This window comes from Amphibalanus amphitrite, unplaced genomic scaffold, assembly GCF_019059575.1.
Source record: "Amphibalanus amphitrite isolate SeventyFive unplaced genomic scaffold, NRLGWU_Aamphi_draft 001164F_arrow, whole genome shotgun sequence".
In the NCBI taxonomy this organism is placed as follows: Eukaryota; Metazoa; Arthropoda; class Thecostraca; order Balanomorpha; family Balanidae; genus Amphibalanus; species Amphibalanus amphitrite.
The window spans coordinates 1-17,320 of NW_024882658.1; the positions used below are offsets into that span (position 1 = coordinate 1).

A 17,320-nucleotide genomic window follows, 5' to 3' on the forward strand; every position below is an offset into this window, starting at 1 on the left:
CTCTCTCTCTCTCTCTCTCTCTCTCTCTCTCTCTCTCCTCTCTCCTCTCTCTCTCTCTCTCTCTCTCTCTCTCTCTCTCTCTCTCTCTCTCTCCCCTCCTCCCCTCCCCTCCCCTCCCTCCCCTATGTCCTATTCACCGATCCTCACTGCTCGCTCGGGCCGCGTAGAGTGAGGCTCTGCCGACTCGCTCTGACCGCCCGCCGGTGACGTCACGGCCCCTCCGGCAAGGTCAGGTCAGGCCACCGCTCGCTAGTGCCGGCCGGACTTGTCGGTCCGAAGCCATACTAGCTCCGGAACGCTACGGCAAAGACTGGTTAACCGGAATAGAGCCATATCGACCCAAACTCTTATTCCGACGGCGTTCCGTTTACACCGCCCAAATCTGGCGTGCCGGAGTCGCTAGGGCAAAACGGACTTGAGCCAAACCAATTGCTGGCTGGGAAACTTCCTTTAGTATTTTATGTTAGCTAATAGCTATCAATATTTGACAGGGCGCATAGCTGGATCATATGGGAAGAGGATGCTGCTTGCTGCTCTCCTACTCCCGTGGCAGACATAAAGGCGCGCAGCGTCACTCACGTAAAAATGGACGAGGTAAGACTGACTATGGTGCCTACATTTGTGTTGTTACCAGTTACTCAGTCCACCCAAATCTACTTGTATCTATGCTAATCAACACATCATAATTCAATCGTTTTTTCTGGTTTTTCTTTAGACATTGTTCTTTTTTTGGCTCACTACCTGATCCTACATTTTAAAATCACTCGCCGAATCACTGGTGATGGTTAAAAAATCAAGACAGCATTCATCCTCCTACCGCCATGCTTCCTTATGCGTTGCCATATCTTTTCTTTCCAGAAGTCCTCCCTTCATCTCCTGGTCAGCCGGCCGCGTGGATGAAACCCCTCCTCACACCACTGAGTATCATGTATACCACAAATATCCTGGACTTGACTTGACTATGACGACTCATGAGCTGCGACCGGCTACCCATGCGATGGACGGAGCTCCGCCGCCCGTCCTGACCCCGGACGCTAGAAGGTGGGATGCTCTCATCTGCGTGAGACTTCTGAGACTGCGACCGGAGCCCCGCCGCCCGTCCCGACCTCTGACGCTGGAAGGTGGGATGCTCTTCATCTGCGTGAGACTTCTGAGACTGCGACCGGAGGCCCGCCGCCCGTCCCGACCCCGACGCTAGAAGGTGGGATGCTCATCATCTGCGTGAGACTTCTGAGACTGCGGCCAGCCCCGCCGCCCGTCCCGACCTCTGACGCTGAAGTGGGATGCTCATCTGCGTGAGACTTCTGAGACTGCGGGAGCCCCACCGCCCGTCCCGACCTCTGACGCTGGAAGGATGCTCTTCATCTGCGTGAGACTTCTGAGACTGCGACCGGAGCCCCGCCGCCCGTCCCGACCCCGACGCTAGAAGGTGGGATGCTCTTCATCTGCGTGAGACTTCTGAGACTGCGACCGGAGCCCCGCCGCCCGTCCCGACCCCGGACGCTAGAAGATGGGATGCTCTTCATCTGCGTGAGACTTCTGAGACTGCGACCGGAGCCCCGCCGCCCGTCCCGACCCCGGACGCAGAAGGTGGGATGCTCTTCATCTGCGTGAGACTTCTGAGACTGCGACCGGAGGCCCGCCGCCCGTCCCGACCCCGGACGCTGGAAGGTGGGATGCTCTCATCTGCGTGAGACTTCTGAGACTGCGACCGGAGGCCCGCCGCCCGTCCCGACCCCGGACGCTAGAAGTGGATGCTCATCATCTGCGTGAGACTTCTGAGACTGCGACCGGAGGCCCGCCGCCCGTCCCGACCCCGGACGCTGGAAGGTGGGATGCTCTTCATCTGCGTGAGACTTCTGAGACTGCGACCGGAGCCCCGCCGCCCGTCCCGACCCCGGACGCTGGAAGGTGGGATGCTCTTCATCTGCGTGAGACTTCTGAGACTGCGACCGGAGGCCCGCCGCCCGTCCCGACCCCGGACGCTGAAGGTGGATGCTCTCATCTGCGTGAGACTTCTGAGACTGCGGCCAGCCCCCGCGCCCGTCCCGACCCACGCTAGAAGGTGGGATGCTCTCATCTGCGTGAGACTTCTGAGACTGCGACCGGAGCCCCGCCGCCCGTCCCGACCCCGGACGCTGGAAGGTGGGATGCTCTTCATCTGCGTGAGACTTCTGAGACTGCGACCGGAGCCCGCCGCCCGTCCCGACCCCGGACGCTAGAAGGTGGGATGCTCTTCATCTGCGTGAGACTTCTGAGACTGCGACCGAGCCCCGCCGCCCGTCCCGACCTCTGACGCTGGAAGGTGGGATGCTCTTCATCTGCGTGAGACTTCTGAGACTGCGACCGGAGCCCCCCGCCGCCCCCCGACCCCGGACGCTGGAAGGTGGGATGCTCTTCTGCGTGAGACTTCTGAGACTGCGACCGGAGCCCCCGCCCGTCCCGACCCCGACGCTAGAAGGTGGGATGCTCTTCATCTGCGTGAGACTTCTGAGACTGCGACCGGAGCCCCGCCGCCCGTCCCGACCCCGGACGCTGGAAGGTGGGATGCTCTTCATCTGCGTGAGACTTCTGAGACTGCGGCCAGCCCCGCCGCCCGTCCCGACCCCGGACGCTAGAAGGTGGGATGCTCTTCATCTGCGTGAGACTTCTGAGACTGCGACCGGAGCCCCGCCGCCCGTCCCGACCCCGGACGCTAAAGGTGGGATGCTCTTCATCTGCGTGAGACTTCTGAGACTGCGACCGGAGCCCCGCCGCCCGTCCCGACCCCGGACGCTAGAAGTGGGATGCTCTCATCTGCGTGAGACTTCTGAGACTGCGACCGGAGCCCCGCCGCCCGTCCCGACCCCGGACGCTGAAGGTGGGATGCTCTCATCTGCGTGAGACTTCTGAGACTGCGACCAGCCCGCCGCCCGTCCCGACCCGACGCTGGAAGGTGGGATGCTCATCATCTGCGTGAGACTTCTGAGACTGCGACCGAGCCCCGCCGCCCGTCCCGACCCCGACGCTGGAAGGTGGGATGCTCATCATCTGCGTGAGACTTCTGAGACTGCGGCCAGAGCCCCGCCGCCCGTCCCGACCTCTGACGCTGGAAGGTGGGATGCTCTTCATCTGCGTGAGACTTCTGAGACTGCGACCGGAGCCCCCGCCGCCCGTCCCGACCCCGGACGCTGGAAGGTGGGATGTTCTTCATCTGCGTGAGACTTCTGAGACTGCGACCGGAGGCCCGCCGCCCGTCCCGACCCCGGACGCTAGAAGGTGGGATGCTCTTCATCTGCGTGAGACTTCTGAGACTGCGACCGGAGCCCCGCCGCCCGTCCCGACCCCGGACGCTGGAAGGTGGGATGCTCTTTATCTGCGTGAGACTTCTGAGACTGCGACCGGAGGCCCGCCGCCCGTCCCGACCGCGGACGCTAGAAGGTGGGTGCTCATCTGCGTGAGACTTCTGAGACTGCGGCCAGAGCCCCGCCGCCCGTCCCGACCTCTGAAGCGGGAAGGCGGGCTGATGCCCGTCATCTGCGTGCGACTTCCGAGACTGCGGCTGGAGGCCTGCCGCCCGTCCCGACCCCGGACGCTAGAAGATGGGATGCTCTTCATCTGTGTACAACTACTGGGGCGACGGTTGGAGCCCCGTCTCGTGTTTCCCCACCTACCTCTGAGACGGGAGTTTGTGGGTCAGTAAAAACCTCTTATTCAACAGCACTGCCAACTGAACTGATCGACATGACGCCGTTCTCTGCAAGCGAGTACGACCTTATGTCACCCACCTGCTCTACTTCGAGGGCTTCAGTCCAGGATGCAGGGGACCATGGCACATGGACTTTTCCTGAGCACTTGATGTGCAATCAAACAGAGATCACGGCTCCCGAGAACCACCATTTGGAGGAGAACGAATACGGAGAACAGGGAGCTGAGTCTGATGTCAGCGACGGTGTTGAGGTGGCTCCGCCCCAGCACAGTTCTCAGTCGCGTACATCTCAGTCGGCGAGGAACGGCGCATCGTGCGGCGAAGTGCGGAAAAAAAATGTTTGCATATATTGCAAGCAAAAGAGAAATCTGATATGGCGCCATATCAAGACGGTCCACCGTGACGAGAAGGAAGTCAAGGATATACAGGAGTGTGATTCTGAGCAGGAACGAAAAATGAAAATCACCGTGATGATCAACAAAGGCAACATGGAGCACAACAAACTCGTCCTACAAAGGGTGAAGGTGACATGATCTTGGGAAGGAAGTCGGACCAGGCGTCCGTGGACGACTACGTGCCATGTCCTTACTGCTATCTTTTTGTGGTTAAAACCAACATGATGCAGCACATAAAACATCACTGTGTGGCTCGCAAAACAGAATGCCCAGACATTCCCACGGTGCTGGCAGAGAGCCGGACGCTCCTGAGTGACGGCCAAGAAAAATACTGGGTATCACAAGGACATATTGTCTCGTATGCACGACGATGCAGTTACGAAGACCATAAAGAACGATGAACTCCTGAAGAAGTGGGGTGCCAACTTGCACGCGAAACTTGGAAGGTCGGGTTTTGCGCAGATAAGCCAGCGCCTAAGGATGATGGGCGAAGTTGTCCAAGCAGCCGGAAAGAGCATGCAAGAGCTGATCAATGGCGAAGGATTTGATACGGTTGTAAGTGCCACCAAATCCGTCTGTGGGTTTGAGCAGGACAAGCTAAACGCCCACACGGGGCTGCCCACATACAAAACTCCTTCAAAGGCCATGCGGATTGGAGGCGAACTACGACAGCTGGCTGCTCTCAAGAAGGGCATTGCGCTGATCAAGAAAGAAGAAAGCGAAGTGAAAGATGCTGAGGCGTTCTTGTATCACGTGGACCAATTCTGGAATGTGAAGATCAGCAGCGTAGCGCTGAAGAACCGCGAGTCGAACAAGTATGACAAGAAAGACATGCTGCCCTTTACCAGCGATTTGAAGCTTTTCACCGAAAAAATGAAGGAACGAGTGAAAGAAATGACAGAAAAGGGAATACATGGCATGACAGACTATGCAAGGCTGAGCAAAGCGGTTCTCGCCCGTTTGCTAGTATTCAACAAACGCCGTCCTAAGGAGCTTAGCAGCATCCTGCTGCAATCATGGATCAACCGAGAGATGTACAAACAAGAGACGGTAGAAGAAGTGAACAAGTCAATGGGTGAAACAGAAAAGAAGTTGTTCAACGAGCTCGACGTCGTCATGTCCCGCGGCAAGTGCGGGAACAAGGTCCCCACCCTGATACCGAGCGACTGCGCGGCTCCGCTGCAGCTACTGGTAGACAACCGGGAGACGTACATTGACAAGGATAACAAGTATCTGTTCGCAAACCCTCTGGCGAGGACTACAGGACACTACAACGCAGGCGTGGTGCTTAAAGAGCAGTTGTCGGACATGGCACTAAACAGGGCAGATCTCTTCCATGCAACAAAACTACGGAAATATTGTGCTACAACGTCCCAGATTCTAGAGATGGGTGAATTCGATATGGAGGTGCTCACCCGGCACATGGGACATGACAAAGACGTGCATCGTGGTACTACAGACTGTCAGACGCTACTCACGAACTGACGCGTGCCTCCATCCTGATGATGAAGCTGGACGAAGGATGCCTCTCAAAATATAGCGGACGGAGCCTGGAGGAGATGCTCACTGAAGGTAACTAATCGTTTGTACATGTGCTAATCGTAACATCACCATTCGTCTGTCATTTTAGCAGACATTTCATGCAGTTAAAGCATTAATTTGCAATGTAGTGTTAAAGAGGCAATGCAATAACACCATGAAGAGAATCGTACAGAGCGAAGGCAATGTAAGACCGTTAAAGTTCACTGGTACTACTAGGTTATATGCAGACCCATGGTGCTGTACTTCAGATTAAGGACGAGCGCGGATAGCCAAAGCAGTCCGGGTACCACCGTAGCACATATGTTCCGTTCAGCGTTTTTTTTCAGAAATGCTTGCCCATTATGGCAGGCACTTATTTTGCATCACACATATTCTTAAATCTGACAGAGACGGTTTTTCAGAGGACTTCGACGAGCCAGGCTCTGAAAATGAGGGCGGTCCGGCTGATGATCGCCAAGAGGACGATGAAGGAGGTGAGGCGCATTCACTACATCTATAGTGTGTTCCATGTCAAGCTTGCGGCTGAAGTGCTCTGTTGAAGGCAGTGCGTGATTTCTGTGCATACATCTTACATTCTAAGACTCAAATTATTGAATGGAGTAGCGCGCTCAGCGAATTGCCTGGAACTGCCAAGGGGACTCCGACCGCAAGCTTGATATGGAACAGACTATAGTCCGGCCTGAAGTTTTATAGTGGGAGGGCAATTGCATAGGTGAGTTCATATGCATTTATTGAAGCACTGCGATCGATGCAGGATAATAAGCGTATCGCTCAATAACTGCATTGTCCATGCGAGAATGCCTTTACTCACGTCCGTCTGAGGAGGGAGGGAATCCGACCCATGGTGATTTTTTTTTTTGCAATAGCAGCTCGATGGCGGCGTGAAGCGCCGCCCGCCACCCAACCTCGTCTACCCTCGGCCTCGTTTGCAATTTTGCTAAATCTGTTACATATGAAATGTCATATGCAAAAAAAGTATTTAAGCAACACTCACTGCGTCTCCTTTGGTGAAATCTTGAGCTTAACGTATTGAGACAAAATATTTTGATAAAGCTCGATAGGGCTTGTTCTAAGTTATCGAATGCTATCTTAATTGTTCTAGCTTTTATGTTTTTTTTTCGAGACACGTAGCGTTTCGTGCTGAAAAGCGCCATTTTTATTTTTAATGCTGGCTTTTATCATGCAAACCCTCTAAATATTGATGTAGTTAGGGAGCGAGGACTCATGAGCCCCTTTCCCATGAAAATTTGCTGTTTTTAGTTCCATGGGAGCGAAACGTAAGTGGGGTCGTATCAAGCCCCCCCCCCCCCCTCAGTCGTTCTTGTTCGGGGTGGCAAAAAAAAAGCAGTAGACAGGTGCAGGTTTAGGGGACGTCGTGCTAACGAAACGACAAACTCAAAATCTTTAACAAGACATGAAGCGAAAAGATCTTTTTGGCCGGAGGAATCCAGAGCGTCGTAAGCCTCGTCGTAACTGCGACGTGTCGCAAGTTGTGTAGTAAGTCGTTTTTGGAGGGATCAATCGATGAGTAGCGTTACTTAAAGGGACTATCCCACCTTCTAAAATGTTATTAAAACCAGTTAAATTGTGCCCGACTTTATAGATTGGATGACCAGGAACACGGTTCTGGCATTTATTTTTCATTAAACATCTTAGACTTCCCATATTCCAAACACAAACTTTCAAATATGTGACGTCACAGCCCAAAATTACCTCCTTCCCCAGGCCACATTACTGTCATAAAGCAGATTCTTTTTACTTTGTAGGCACCACAACAAAGTTCAGACCAAGTTTTAAGCGATTTTTCAACGAACAAACCCATTTAAATCAGAACGACTAAACGAGGTGACGTCACACTAACGGTCGCTCCATGTTGAAGATAGGGCCTTGTACAAGGCCCATTTTCAAATGAAGGGAACGAATTTCTTCAACACCAGGAGGCCGCGGGGGTTGCAACCTAGATAGATATAGGTTTCTGAACCTCGCCGCAAACTTGGCTATCTCAACTCAAACCCCATGTTAAAGGTGGGATAGTCCCTTTAAGTAGTAAAGCCTGTCGCAAGTTGCCTGATTTGCGACACAACTTACGAATTTGAAATAGCAGTCGTAAGTTGTGTCGTAAGCTAACCTTGCTTTGAGGAAGAGGTCACAGGTCACAGGTCATTCGGGCCATGGTCACGAAATTTACATGGTTAGTGTAAAATTGTTTGAACTTGAGTTAAAATTTGGTTACAATCCGTTGACGCTAACGCGAGTTATAGAGCTTGAACCGACGGGTCATCTGTGAGGCCTCAATCCGTGCCAGCGAGTGTTAAAAATGGTGCATAATATGTTATATTCAAATTCATTGGGGTATTCAGGGATACAAAGCAGCCTTATATCATTCCAGCAACTACTGGCGAGTCCAGAAAGGCGATCTTGGACGTTGCGAGGGGCATCCCCCAAAAGATTCTCCCAATTCCAAAAACGACGTGTCTCAGATGGCCCCCATGACTCCAATTTAGCTCTGTGATGACCCCAGTTGACCTCTGTGATCTGCCGTGTCTCAGATGACCTCCGTGACCTCCCATTGAGCTCTCTCATTACTCCGAGCTGACCTCTGTGACCTGACGTGTCTCAGATGACTTCCGAGTTTTGTGATGACCCCAAGTTGACCTCTGTGACCTGACGAGTCCTATATGACCTCCAATTGAGCTCTCTCATGACTCCGAGCTGACCTCTGTGACCTGACGTGTCCCAATTGAGCTCTGTGATGAGCCCAAGCTGACCTCTGTGACCAGACGTGTCCCAGATGATCTCAAATTGAGCTCTGTGATGACCCCAAGTTGACCTCTCTGACCTGACGTGTCCCAGATGACCTCTATGACCTCTAAGTGACCTCTGATAACCCCAAGCTGACTTCTGTGACCTGACGTGTCCCAGCTGATCTCAAATTGAGGTCTCTGATGACCCCAAGTTGACCTCTGTGACCTGAAGTGTCCCCAGATGGCCTACAATTGAGCCCTGTGGTGACCTCAAGTTGACCTCTGTGACCTGACGTGTCTCATGACCCCCATGACCTCCAATAGAGCTCTGTGATAACCCCCAAGTTGACCTCTGTGACCTGACGTATCTCAGATGACCCATATGACCTCCAATTGAGCTCTGTGATGACCCCAAGTTGACCTCTGTGACTTGACGTGTCCCAGATGACCTCCGTGACCTCCAATTGAGCTCTTTGATGACCCCAAGCTGACTCTTGTGACCTGACGTGTCCCAGTTGACCTCCAATTGAGCTCTGTGATGACCCAAAGTTAACCTCTGTGACCTGACGTGTCCCCAAGTTGACTTCTGTGACCTGACGTGTCCCAGATGACCTCTGTAACCTCCAATTGTGACCTCCAACTTCAACTCTCTTACCTCTCTGTGACTTCAAACTCTCTGAACTCATTTCTTCTAAAGCATAGCTTCTAGATGCTCTTTAGCCACGAATCTCCTGTGATCGACCCCAAATTTTATGGCAAATTATGTGAGCGTTAGCGATCACAAGTCACCCAGTTGAGACAAAGCTTCAGAATCAGAGAACATGCTTGACCTGGCTGTCTCATAAGCTCTCAAACCAGAAAGGCGAATGTTCCGTTATGCGTGATAGAGTTTTCGACCTTACTGACGTTTACTACGGGATCAGCTGATCGTGTCCTTTTAACCCGCGCACCGACGGGGGTCTGCGCCAACTTAGTACCGACGGGGGGGGGGGCGGATGACCGCCCCCCCCCTGAGATCTCGAGAACGAAGCAAGATAGCGACAAGCGGTAAACGGCATCGGATACGCACGGTCAAGATCTACAATTTTTACTAAGGTCATTTTCAGGTCAGGTCAAAGATGACGTCACAGGGGTCGAAAAAGTCAAAATGGCGGCGCTAAATATGGAGATAGTTTTTCTCGAATAACTTTCGAATTAGTCGAGATAGGAACAAACTAAGGGCCTCATCGTGATCCTCTCGTCAATCCGCATCGAATGATATATATGTTGACCTCGAAAGGTCAAGGTCAAAGGTTGACCTCAGGTCACGTGACCTCGAGGTCATCATGTATATCATTCGATGCGTCTTGACGAGCTGAACACAATGAGACCATCCACGCGTCTGTATCTTGTTCCTGTACGGAGTTATTGGCCAAAAACCTTTGGTGACCTTTGATGACGTCACATGACCTCACAGCTGCCCAACAGCAAAACAGACCTCAAGGTAGTGAAGGTTGATCGTATATGAAGTCATGTATGGTATATGGGGCCATTCCGACCCGTTTTAGTGGTAAAAACAGGGAGTTGATTTTTCCCCCATTGACTTATAATGGGGAGGTCGCGAAATTGACCTGACCTTAGGTCACCGATATCAAAATTCCGAGATATACAAATTGTAGCTACTAATGACCTAATAACATCCTGCGACTTTCAAAGGCCTCCGACATCTACTGTAGCTCTGGCACGGTGACAAAGTTGCAAAAAAGTGACTTGAGGTTGGGTCATTCAAAGTGACCTGGTGACCTGACCTTGAAAGGTAGGAGGTTCAAACTTGCACACCATGTGTAAAATTGATAAGGGAATAGTCATACCAAATTTCGCGGCGCTACGCGCCACGGTTTTCCCGCTATTCGCGAAAAACCTCAGGGGGGCGGATATCCGCCCCCCCCCGTCGGTGCGCGGGTTAAATTCTCGAGTAAAGCGGGTATTTAAGCCTCGTCGTAGCTACGTTCTGTCGTATCCTCCGACAAACCCTCTTTCCTCAACATCCCTCCTTTTTCGCTACGACACAACTTGCGACGGGACATGTGTCGTAACTTGCGACGTGTCGTAGATGGACTTGCGACGCCCCGGCCAAATTTATGTTCTCATGCATAACCATGTAATGTTAACAGAATTACATGGTTAAGTGGTTCTATTCCTAATGTTAACTATATTTTTTAATGTCCACAGGCCATGAACAGCGGAAGAAGGACCGCAAAAAAAGTAAGTGAAAGGTTTGGCGCCTTACATCGCCTGCATCAGCTTTACGTGTTGCATTATTTTCATAAACGTATTGAAATTTCCTGCATTAAATACCCTCTTTGTTAAATTTGTATACCTTTTTATATGCAAAGAAACAATAAATGTTGATGGTTTGCCCCTCCCGATTTTTTAGACTCGCTAGTAGAGGCACCTATGTATCTTGCGGCAATGGCTAACAAACAAAGAAAACGGCAGACAAGGAAGCATGAAGCACCAAGTCCAACACATTCTGCCGTCCAAAGTCAAAACCCCACATGTCAATTTTGGGTCATTTTTCGTTTTTTACACCATTGTGACCAGCTTGCAAAGCTCTATTTCATGCCATGAGGATTTTTTTTCAAAAACCAAAAAAAGCTTTTTGGGAGAGGAAAAACAAATTTTGGAATTCACACGTCTTTGAAAAGCACGGAAGTGACACAGTCAAAACCCACTACGTCGGCGAAAACCCACACGTCATGGCTAACCTATGTGCCAGTGACAAAATCCACGTCGGTAAACCCATAGACGTTCTTGCAGATTATGAAATGCTTGCAACGTCAAAACCCAATACGTCGCTACACTACACAAGGACGACGTGAGGGCTTTTGACATGTGGTTATATGCTGTCTGCATTGAGTTTATCCTGTTCGGTCGCGAGGACGTATGGGTTTTTGCCGTCTTTGAAGCATCTTTAAAGCCGTATCAATGGACATCAGTATCAAATGGACGATTTGAGATACGGAGAGTGGCACGACATGCCTATAGCAAGTCTCACGGTGTTGCCGAATTCCGAAATGACAGCAGGGGACGAGTTTTGCTGAAGTGGAAAGGATGACGTCACTCAGTTGCTGGAGAGCTGAGGGCTGTTCACGGGCCCTGTGTGCGGTCGGACCGCACACAGCCTCCAAGCTCCGCCCACTGCGTCCCTACGTCAGCCTTCCGTCACCGCACACAGCGACCGCTGTGGCCGGTCGGGACTGGCCACAGCGGATCGTTCACCGCACGCAGCCGTGACGTCAGAGCCGCCTACCCATCCCCTACCCCCACGCCTGCTGGACGCACCGCACACACCGCACGCAGCAGTGTGCGGTGCCCGTGAACACCCCTCAGGGTCCTTTACAGCTGCCTCTCGAACCTTCTTCTCCGTTAGCGGTGATAGGTGTTCGCCCCTGACGCAGATGACGACCTTTTCCTCATCGGCTTCTTCTACGGGCCCTGTAGTGGACAGCCGCTGGCGTGACAGTGCGTCAGCGACAGTGATCCTGCTGGCAGGGGCGCTCGTCACTTCGTAGACGTACGGTAGCATTCGAGCCTACCACCTAGCAACAGGTGCTCCCGCCCAGTCTGAGAACTTAGGCGAGGAGCGTGTTCATCACGGACTGGCCAGTCCGGAGTGTTAAACGTCGCCCTCAGAGGTAGACGTTCCACCGCTCCATTGCTTGCACGGCACTGAGGGCCTCACGGTCGGACAAAGAGCACCGCTCGTCAGGACAAAGCACTGAGCCGTCAGGACAGCTGTGACATGATGGCACCAGCACCCAGCAGTGCTATCAAATGAATGATTCGGATGCGCGTGGCCGTGACGTCACCACTGTCGGTAGGTCTCGGTTTAAGGGCGTCAGAACCGGGCTGCTCGGTACCATTTTTGATGGTCTGGAACCTTGACTCTTCCCCCATCCACTCTAACAGCACTCCTTCCGTAGAATCACAGCAAGTTGTCGGATGTAAGCGCAGACTGGGATGGAGCGATTCGACCAGCAAGTCAGCGAGAGGAAACTTCTGAGCTCCCTAACAAGTTGTGAAGGAGATTCTGGCAAGCAGAGTCTGTCGAGACCAGGCCGGAGGTGATTTGCAGAAATCGTATCAACTCACCGTGCGAGATGAACGCTGATGTTCCTGCTCTCCGGATGGGGTTCCAGTTGCTCACATGCCGACCGGAGATCGATGTTGCTGTAGACTCTGCCATGAAGTCGAGCCTGGTACTCTTCGATTGTCGAAAGAGGATATATCTCAGCCACAATATGTGAGTTGGGCCACCTGATGTCAACGCTGCCCGTTGAATTTGCGAGAGAAGACCTGCGGGTTCACCCATGAGGACGCTTCAATCTTCTCCACGATGTCTTCCGCTCCTCCTGCACCTCATCTCGAACAGAGAGCAAAAGACGGCGCAGCTTGTAGTCCGTGGGCTTAGGGACGAGGATGGGACATTTGGGACGAGGATGCTGTAATGCTGGTAGCCATTGATGGTCGGGAGAATCGCATCCCCCTCCTCTTGTATGGTGAAGACCTCACCTGATGTTGGGAAATGGTGACACCCAGCTTTGCATCAGACCCAGGCCTGTGATGGCTTCCGCAGCGGCCATGTATCCACCAGGAAGAGGCTGGCATCCACCGACTGGTACCGGGCTGTGGCACGCAGACGTCGCAGAGTATTTACCTGTCACGCTGAAATGCATTCTCCCGAACCTGAGGAGGTTGGATGTGGATGGCTCGTAAGTGCATCCCTAGAGACGGCAGACGTACTCTGCACTAAAGTCTCAAGGTCGAGCAGGTTTCACCAGCATCCACCGTAAGTGTCATCGCTTGCCTACGCCTCTCTGCCTCCAGGATGACAGGGCCGGTCACCTTACTTACTGCAGGTGTTTACCTTGCACTGCAACACATGAAACGCCATGGTGGCCTTCTTCACTCGTGTTAACTTCCTCTTTCCGACTGCAGCATAGTGACTTCCTTCCACAGACGCGTCAGGTCACTCGTCTGGCAGGACACTGAGGGGCCCTGGCTGTTGGCATGGTCAGCGAGCCCCTAGCTCCCGCATGGCCTTCTACAGATGCTGGGTGTTCTGTCAACCGCGGCTGTCGGCTGATATTAGCCACTGCGTTGTGTTCATGACGAGCCATCAGACGACTGGAGGATTGAACGCTCGTAGGCTTCACACAAATCGAGCACCTTCTCCAGGGTGAGGGCACCGTCTTGCAGGAACTTCGCTAGATGATGATGCAGGATCTGTTCCACCACGAGGTATCTGATCGTCTTATCTTCAATCGTCCTGAAGTTGTTGCTCTTGTTCTCCGCGGGTCGGCTCATGGCCGGCCGTAGCCCAACGGCTCTCGGTGACTGAGGTAGCCGCGGCTGAAGGCCGCCACGACACCGCCGTCCCAAAGCTGCGTAGGGTCCGATCATATGTTTCCGAGTAGTTGGAGCCTCGCTCCGGCCAAGCATGGGCACCCGAGCAACACGCGCTCCGGTGTGTCCGGACCCTCGCGGCACACCAGGCAGCGCGCCACTGCACTGGGCAGGCCAGGTCGCTGCACTGTGGACACTCGCGCTCGGGGTGGCGTCCGATCCTGCGCAGATAACTCTACGAGTGGCTCCAGTGTCCCGCCCGCAGCTGGTGGACGTTAACCGCCTCGTCCCGAGACACCAGAAGCACCGGCATCGGCATCCGGTCTCCCATAATGTTTTTTGAAGATGCTGTCTGTCCAGCTGCGATGCCATGCCTTGGTGGCGGAGCGGCCAAGGCTGACAGCCTTCACGAAATTAATTCGTATATGATTGTCCAATTCAATTGTCCAATTCAAACAATCAGCCTTTACGAAGCAGCGGACGTCCATCGGGACGGCGGCTTGCGACATGCTGGAGGCCACTTTAGCCAGCACGTCCACCCTTTCGTTGCCGGGTATTCCGCAGTGTGCCGGGATCCACTGTATGAGGACTCGGAGTCAGGAGCAGTCGCCATACGGCGGCACCGAGTGCCGTCGGTCGTCTGACTCCCAGCACCACTCGCCAGCGTGGCGAGCGCCGCCTGCGAGTCTGAGCAGACGATGACTGGGCTCTCCGCCGGGCCGCCTTCCAGCTGTAGCAGCATCTCCAGAGCCCCGCGGATCGTCACCAGCTTAGCGCGGGTACTGCTGCATATCTTGACTGCGGGGGCTCGGAGCTCGTGTTCCTCGCCCGAGGGGAGGATTATCAACGCTTCACTCCCTCTGGCTGAGACACCTCCCTCCGCCGAGCCGTCGCTCCATACCTACACGGCGTCGTCTGGAAGGGTGGCCAGATGTTCCTCCGTTTCCGAGCGCCGGACGTCGGCTGGTGCTGTGCGGCTGATGTGGCTGCCGATGTCTAATTTATCGTCCTGAAGTAACATATATTGGCTAGTGCTCGCAAAGCGGACACATATTCTGTAGTAGTCTCACCAGGCTGTTGGCCTCTCCGACGGAAGATGAGATGCTCTACCGCAACACTGTTTGGACGCTCTAGGTAGGCCCGTTTACCCGGTTGATGCCCGCTAAGCAGTGCTGAACTAAACAACCATGTCTGCTATTTATCACTAAATCACCCGGAGCAGACGAAAGTATATCATGCGGGTATAACAGATGTAAAGTCGGTATCACACCGGGCGTCAGTGTTTCCGAATAAGTATGTAATTAGAAAGTTAACTCTTTGAAACAAAGGTGATGGCCTGAGGTTAAATATTTTGTGCTGTGAGAAAATCATTTAAAGCAACCAGTAATTGGTTGTGTTTTACCTTTTTGTCTATCAGGAAGTTCGTCAACGGTGTCACAATAGAATAATTTTCACCTTTGACAACGTGTATAACTGTAGGGCGGCCCATTACCTGACTAGAAAGGTTGTGAATGCACCCTTGTCCTTCCATCGATGTATTGTGATTGGAAGAGCGTCACGGCGCTGGTAAAAAACTTGCCTCAGGCTAGTCAAGGCGTATAACAGGGTTAACATTTCTTTATTTTTTCAGAGCGATATGTAAAGTGGTCTGTGCCCGAAGTGCAGAGACTGCGGGCGATACTGAAAGCCCGCGGTGGGCGGGTACCCAGTATGGATGACCTCAGAGACCTGTACAAGAGGGAGCCGTTCAACGGCCATAATCTGAATGACATAAGATGCAAGATGTACAAACTTAAACAGAAGGCAGTAAGTATTGACAATGTATTGATGCACTTCTTTGTACTTGGCGCGTATGTTTGTTGCGATGCGCTATATTCGGTTGCTTATTTTAGGCGTGCAAGGGATGATTCCTCCTTGATACTAACTGAGTCAATCGTCAGTTAGTTCTTCAATGTTCATTGTCATAACTATGTAAGTGTGGATAAGGTGACCTATTTTTGAGTTCATAGAACTGGAGCCAGCAGAGCTCCAACCGCATTTTTTTACTTCAATAAGCCAAATTCCAGCGGTATTAACCCTCGCCGGACCTATTGGTTTTCTACATACGCGCCGGCCGAGGGGGGTACGACCCCCTCGCCGTTTCGCCCCTGGTGGAGCTAGCGCGTCGCTGAAAAAACGCTTTTGAAAACCGTAATAGGCTCAATATTGTATTTCCTTCACATAGCTCCATGACTCCGTCCGATTTCACGGCGTAACTAACATCAGTTCGGTGGTCCCTGCCCTCAGGAGTGAGCTGCTGGAGCGGCCGGGCCGGGCTGTTCTGGGTTGGGTCCGGACGGGACTTGGGGACCGGCGCCGCCCGCGGCGTCAAATACATGTGTCTGCCCGCGCCCCGATGCCGCCCGCGGCGACAATACATGTGTCTGCCCGCGCCCCGATGCCGCCCGCGGCGACAATACATGTGCCTGCCCGCGCCCCGATGCCGCCCGCGACGTCAGCAGTGCTCTCTGTGGCAGCCAGTGAACAGCCGCCACATGGCCTATGTCAGGATCGCTCGAGGCGCTGCAGTAGGTCCTGCTGGCCGTGTCCGGTGTTTGGTTGTCAAGCTCTGAAGCACCGTTTTTGTTGAGTTTGGTTATCAAGCTCAGAAGTCAGAGGCACCGTTTTTGCTGCGTGATACCGATGGCACGGACGCATGTACCATGTTCGGTTGTGTCTCGTGTGCCTGGTGTAAGTCTAGTGATTGTGTTGATCCGATCGAGTCTGTGCTAGGGTCCAGTGGCAGCGCCCGATGCCGTCGGTCCATGTGTGGTCGGCAAAGGGTGGCCAGCGGCCTAGCGTACGTCGGAGTCGTGAGCGTCAAGATGGCGTGTGAAGTGTGTATGGGTTGTTGTGTATCTCGATAACGTGTTTCCTCATAATGGTTTCGATGCTGTAAGTTCTCGTAAGTCCGTTGTCATCAGTTGTTCTCTGGTGTCCGTCCTTCCCTGTTCGGCACTGGCAGCGGTGCCCGGTGATAGGGCTGAATCGGGCCGGGGGCTGGGCTGTGCTGGGTTGGGTCCGGATGGGACTCGCGGCCCGGAGCCGCCCGCGGCGTCAGTAAGTACATACATTGAGTTTTACATTGAGACAGAAGCACCGTTTTTGTTGAGTGACACCGATGGCACGGACTTGAGTACCATGATCCGTTGTGTGTTGTGTGCCTGGTGTAAGATTGTGTTGATCCGATCGAGTCTGTGCTAGGGTCCAGTGGCAGCGCCCGATGCCGTCGGTCCATGTGTGGTCGGCAAAGGGTGGCCAGTCCGGCAGCTGCATTTTTGTGTCCTTATTGAAATACACTGTCAGTCGTCAGAAAATGAACCTTTTTGCACCGTAGCGGCATGCTGCCGTTGGCGTGACGCTGCACATGTCCACACGGAGCCCGTCGGTGGGCGAGCTGCAGGCGGGGCTGGCGCTGACGGGCGGCGCCAGCCCGCGGCTCGACGGCGCGCTGGCCGACCGGCTCGGCTCCTGCCGGACGCCGCTGGTGGCCTCTCAACTGCTCTGCGCCGTTGCATACCCGT

General features: G+C 53.5%; 1 protein-coding gene across 4 annotated transcripts; it reads left to right on the forward strand.

The window, feature by feature from the left end:
- Positions 1–494: 494 nt before the first annotated feature.
- LOC122370735 lies at positions 495–17,113 on the forward strand. Of its 4 annotated transcripts, none has more exons than XM_043346603.1 (5): positions 495–594; positions 6,027–6,098; positions 10,581–10,613; positions 15,388–15,563; positions 16,044–17,113. In XM_043346603.1, the coding sequence occupies exons 1-5, from the start codon at positions 510–512 to the stop codon at positions 16,047–16,049; spliced, it is 372 nt and encodes a 123-aa protein (XP_043202538.1). In that variant the 5' UTR covers positions 495–509; the 3' UTR covers positions 16,050–17,113. The 4 variants fall into 4 exon arrangements, 2 of the variants coding, with proteins under 2 accessions (XP_043202538.1, XP_043202539.1); XR_006254598.1 differs by lacking the exon at positions 495–594 and adding an exon at positions 3,437–5,655 and having other exon boundaries at positions 16,023–17,113; XR_006254597.1 differs by lacking the exon at positions 495–594 and adding an exon at positions 3,437–5,655.
- The last annotated feature ends 207 nt before the right edge of the window (positions 17,114–17,320 follow it).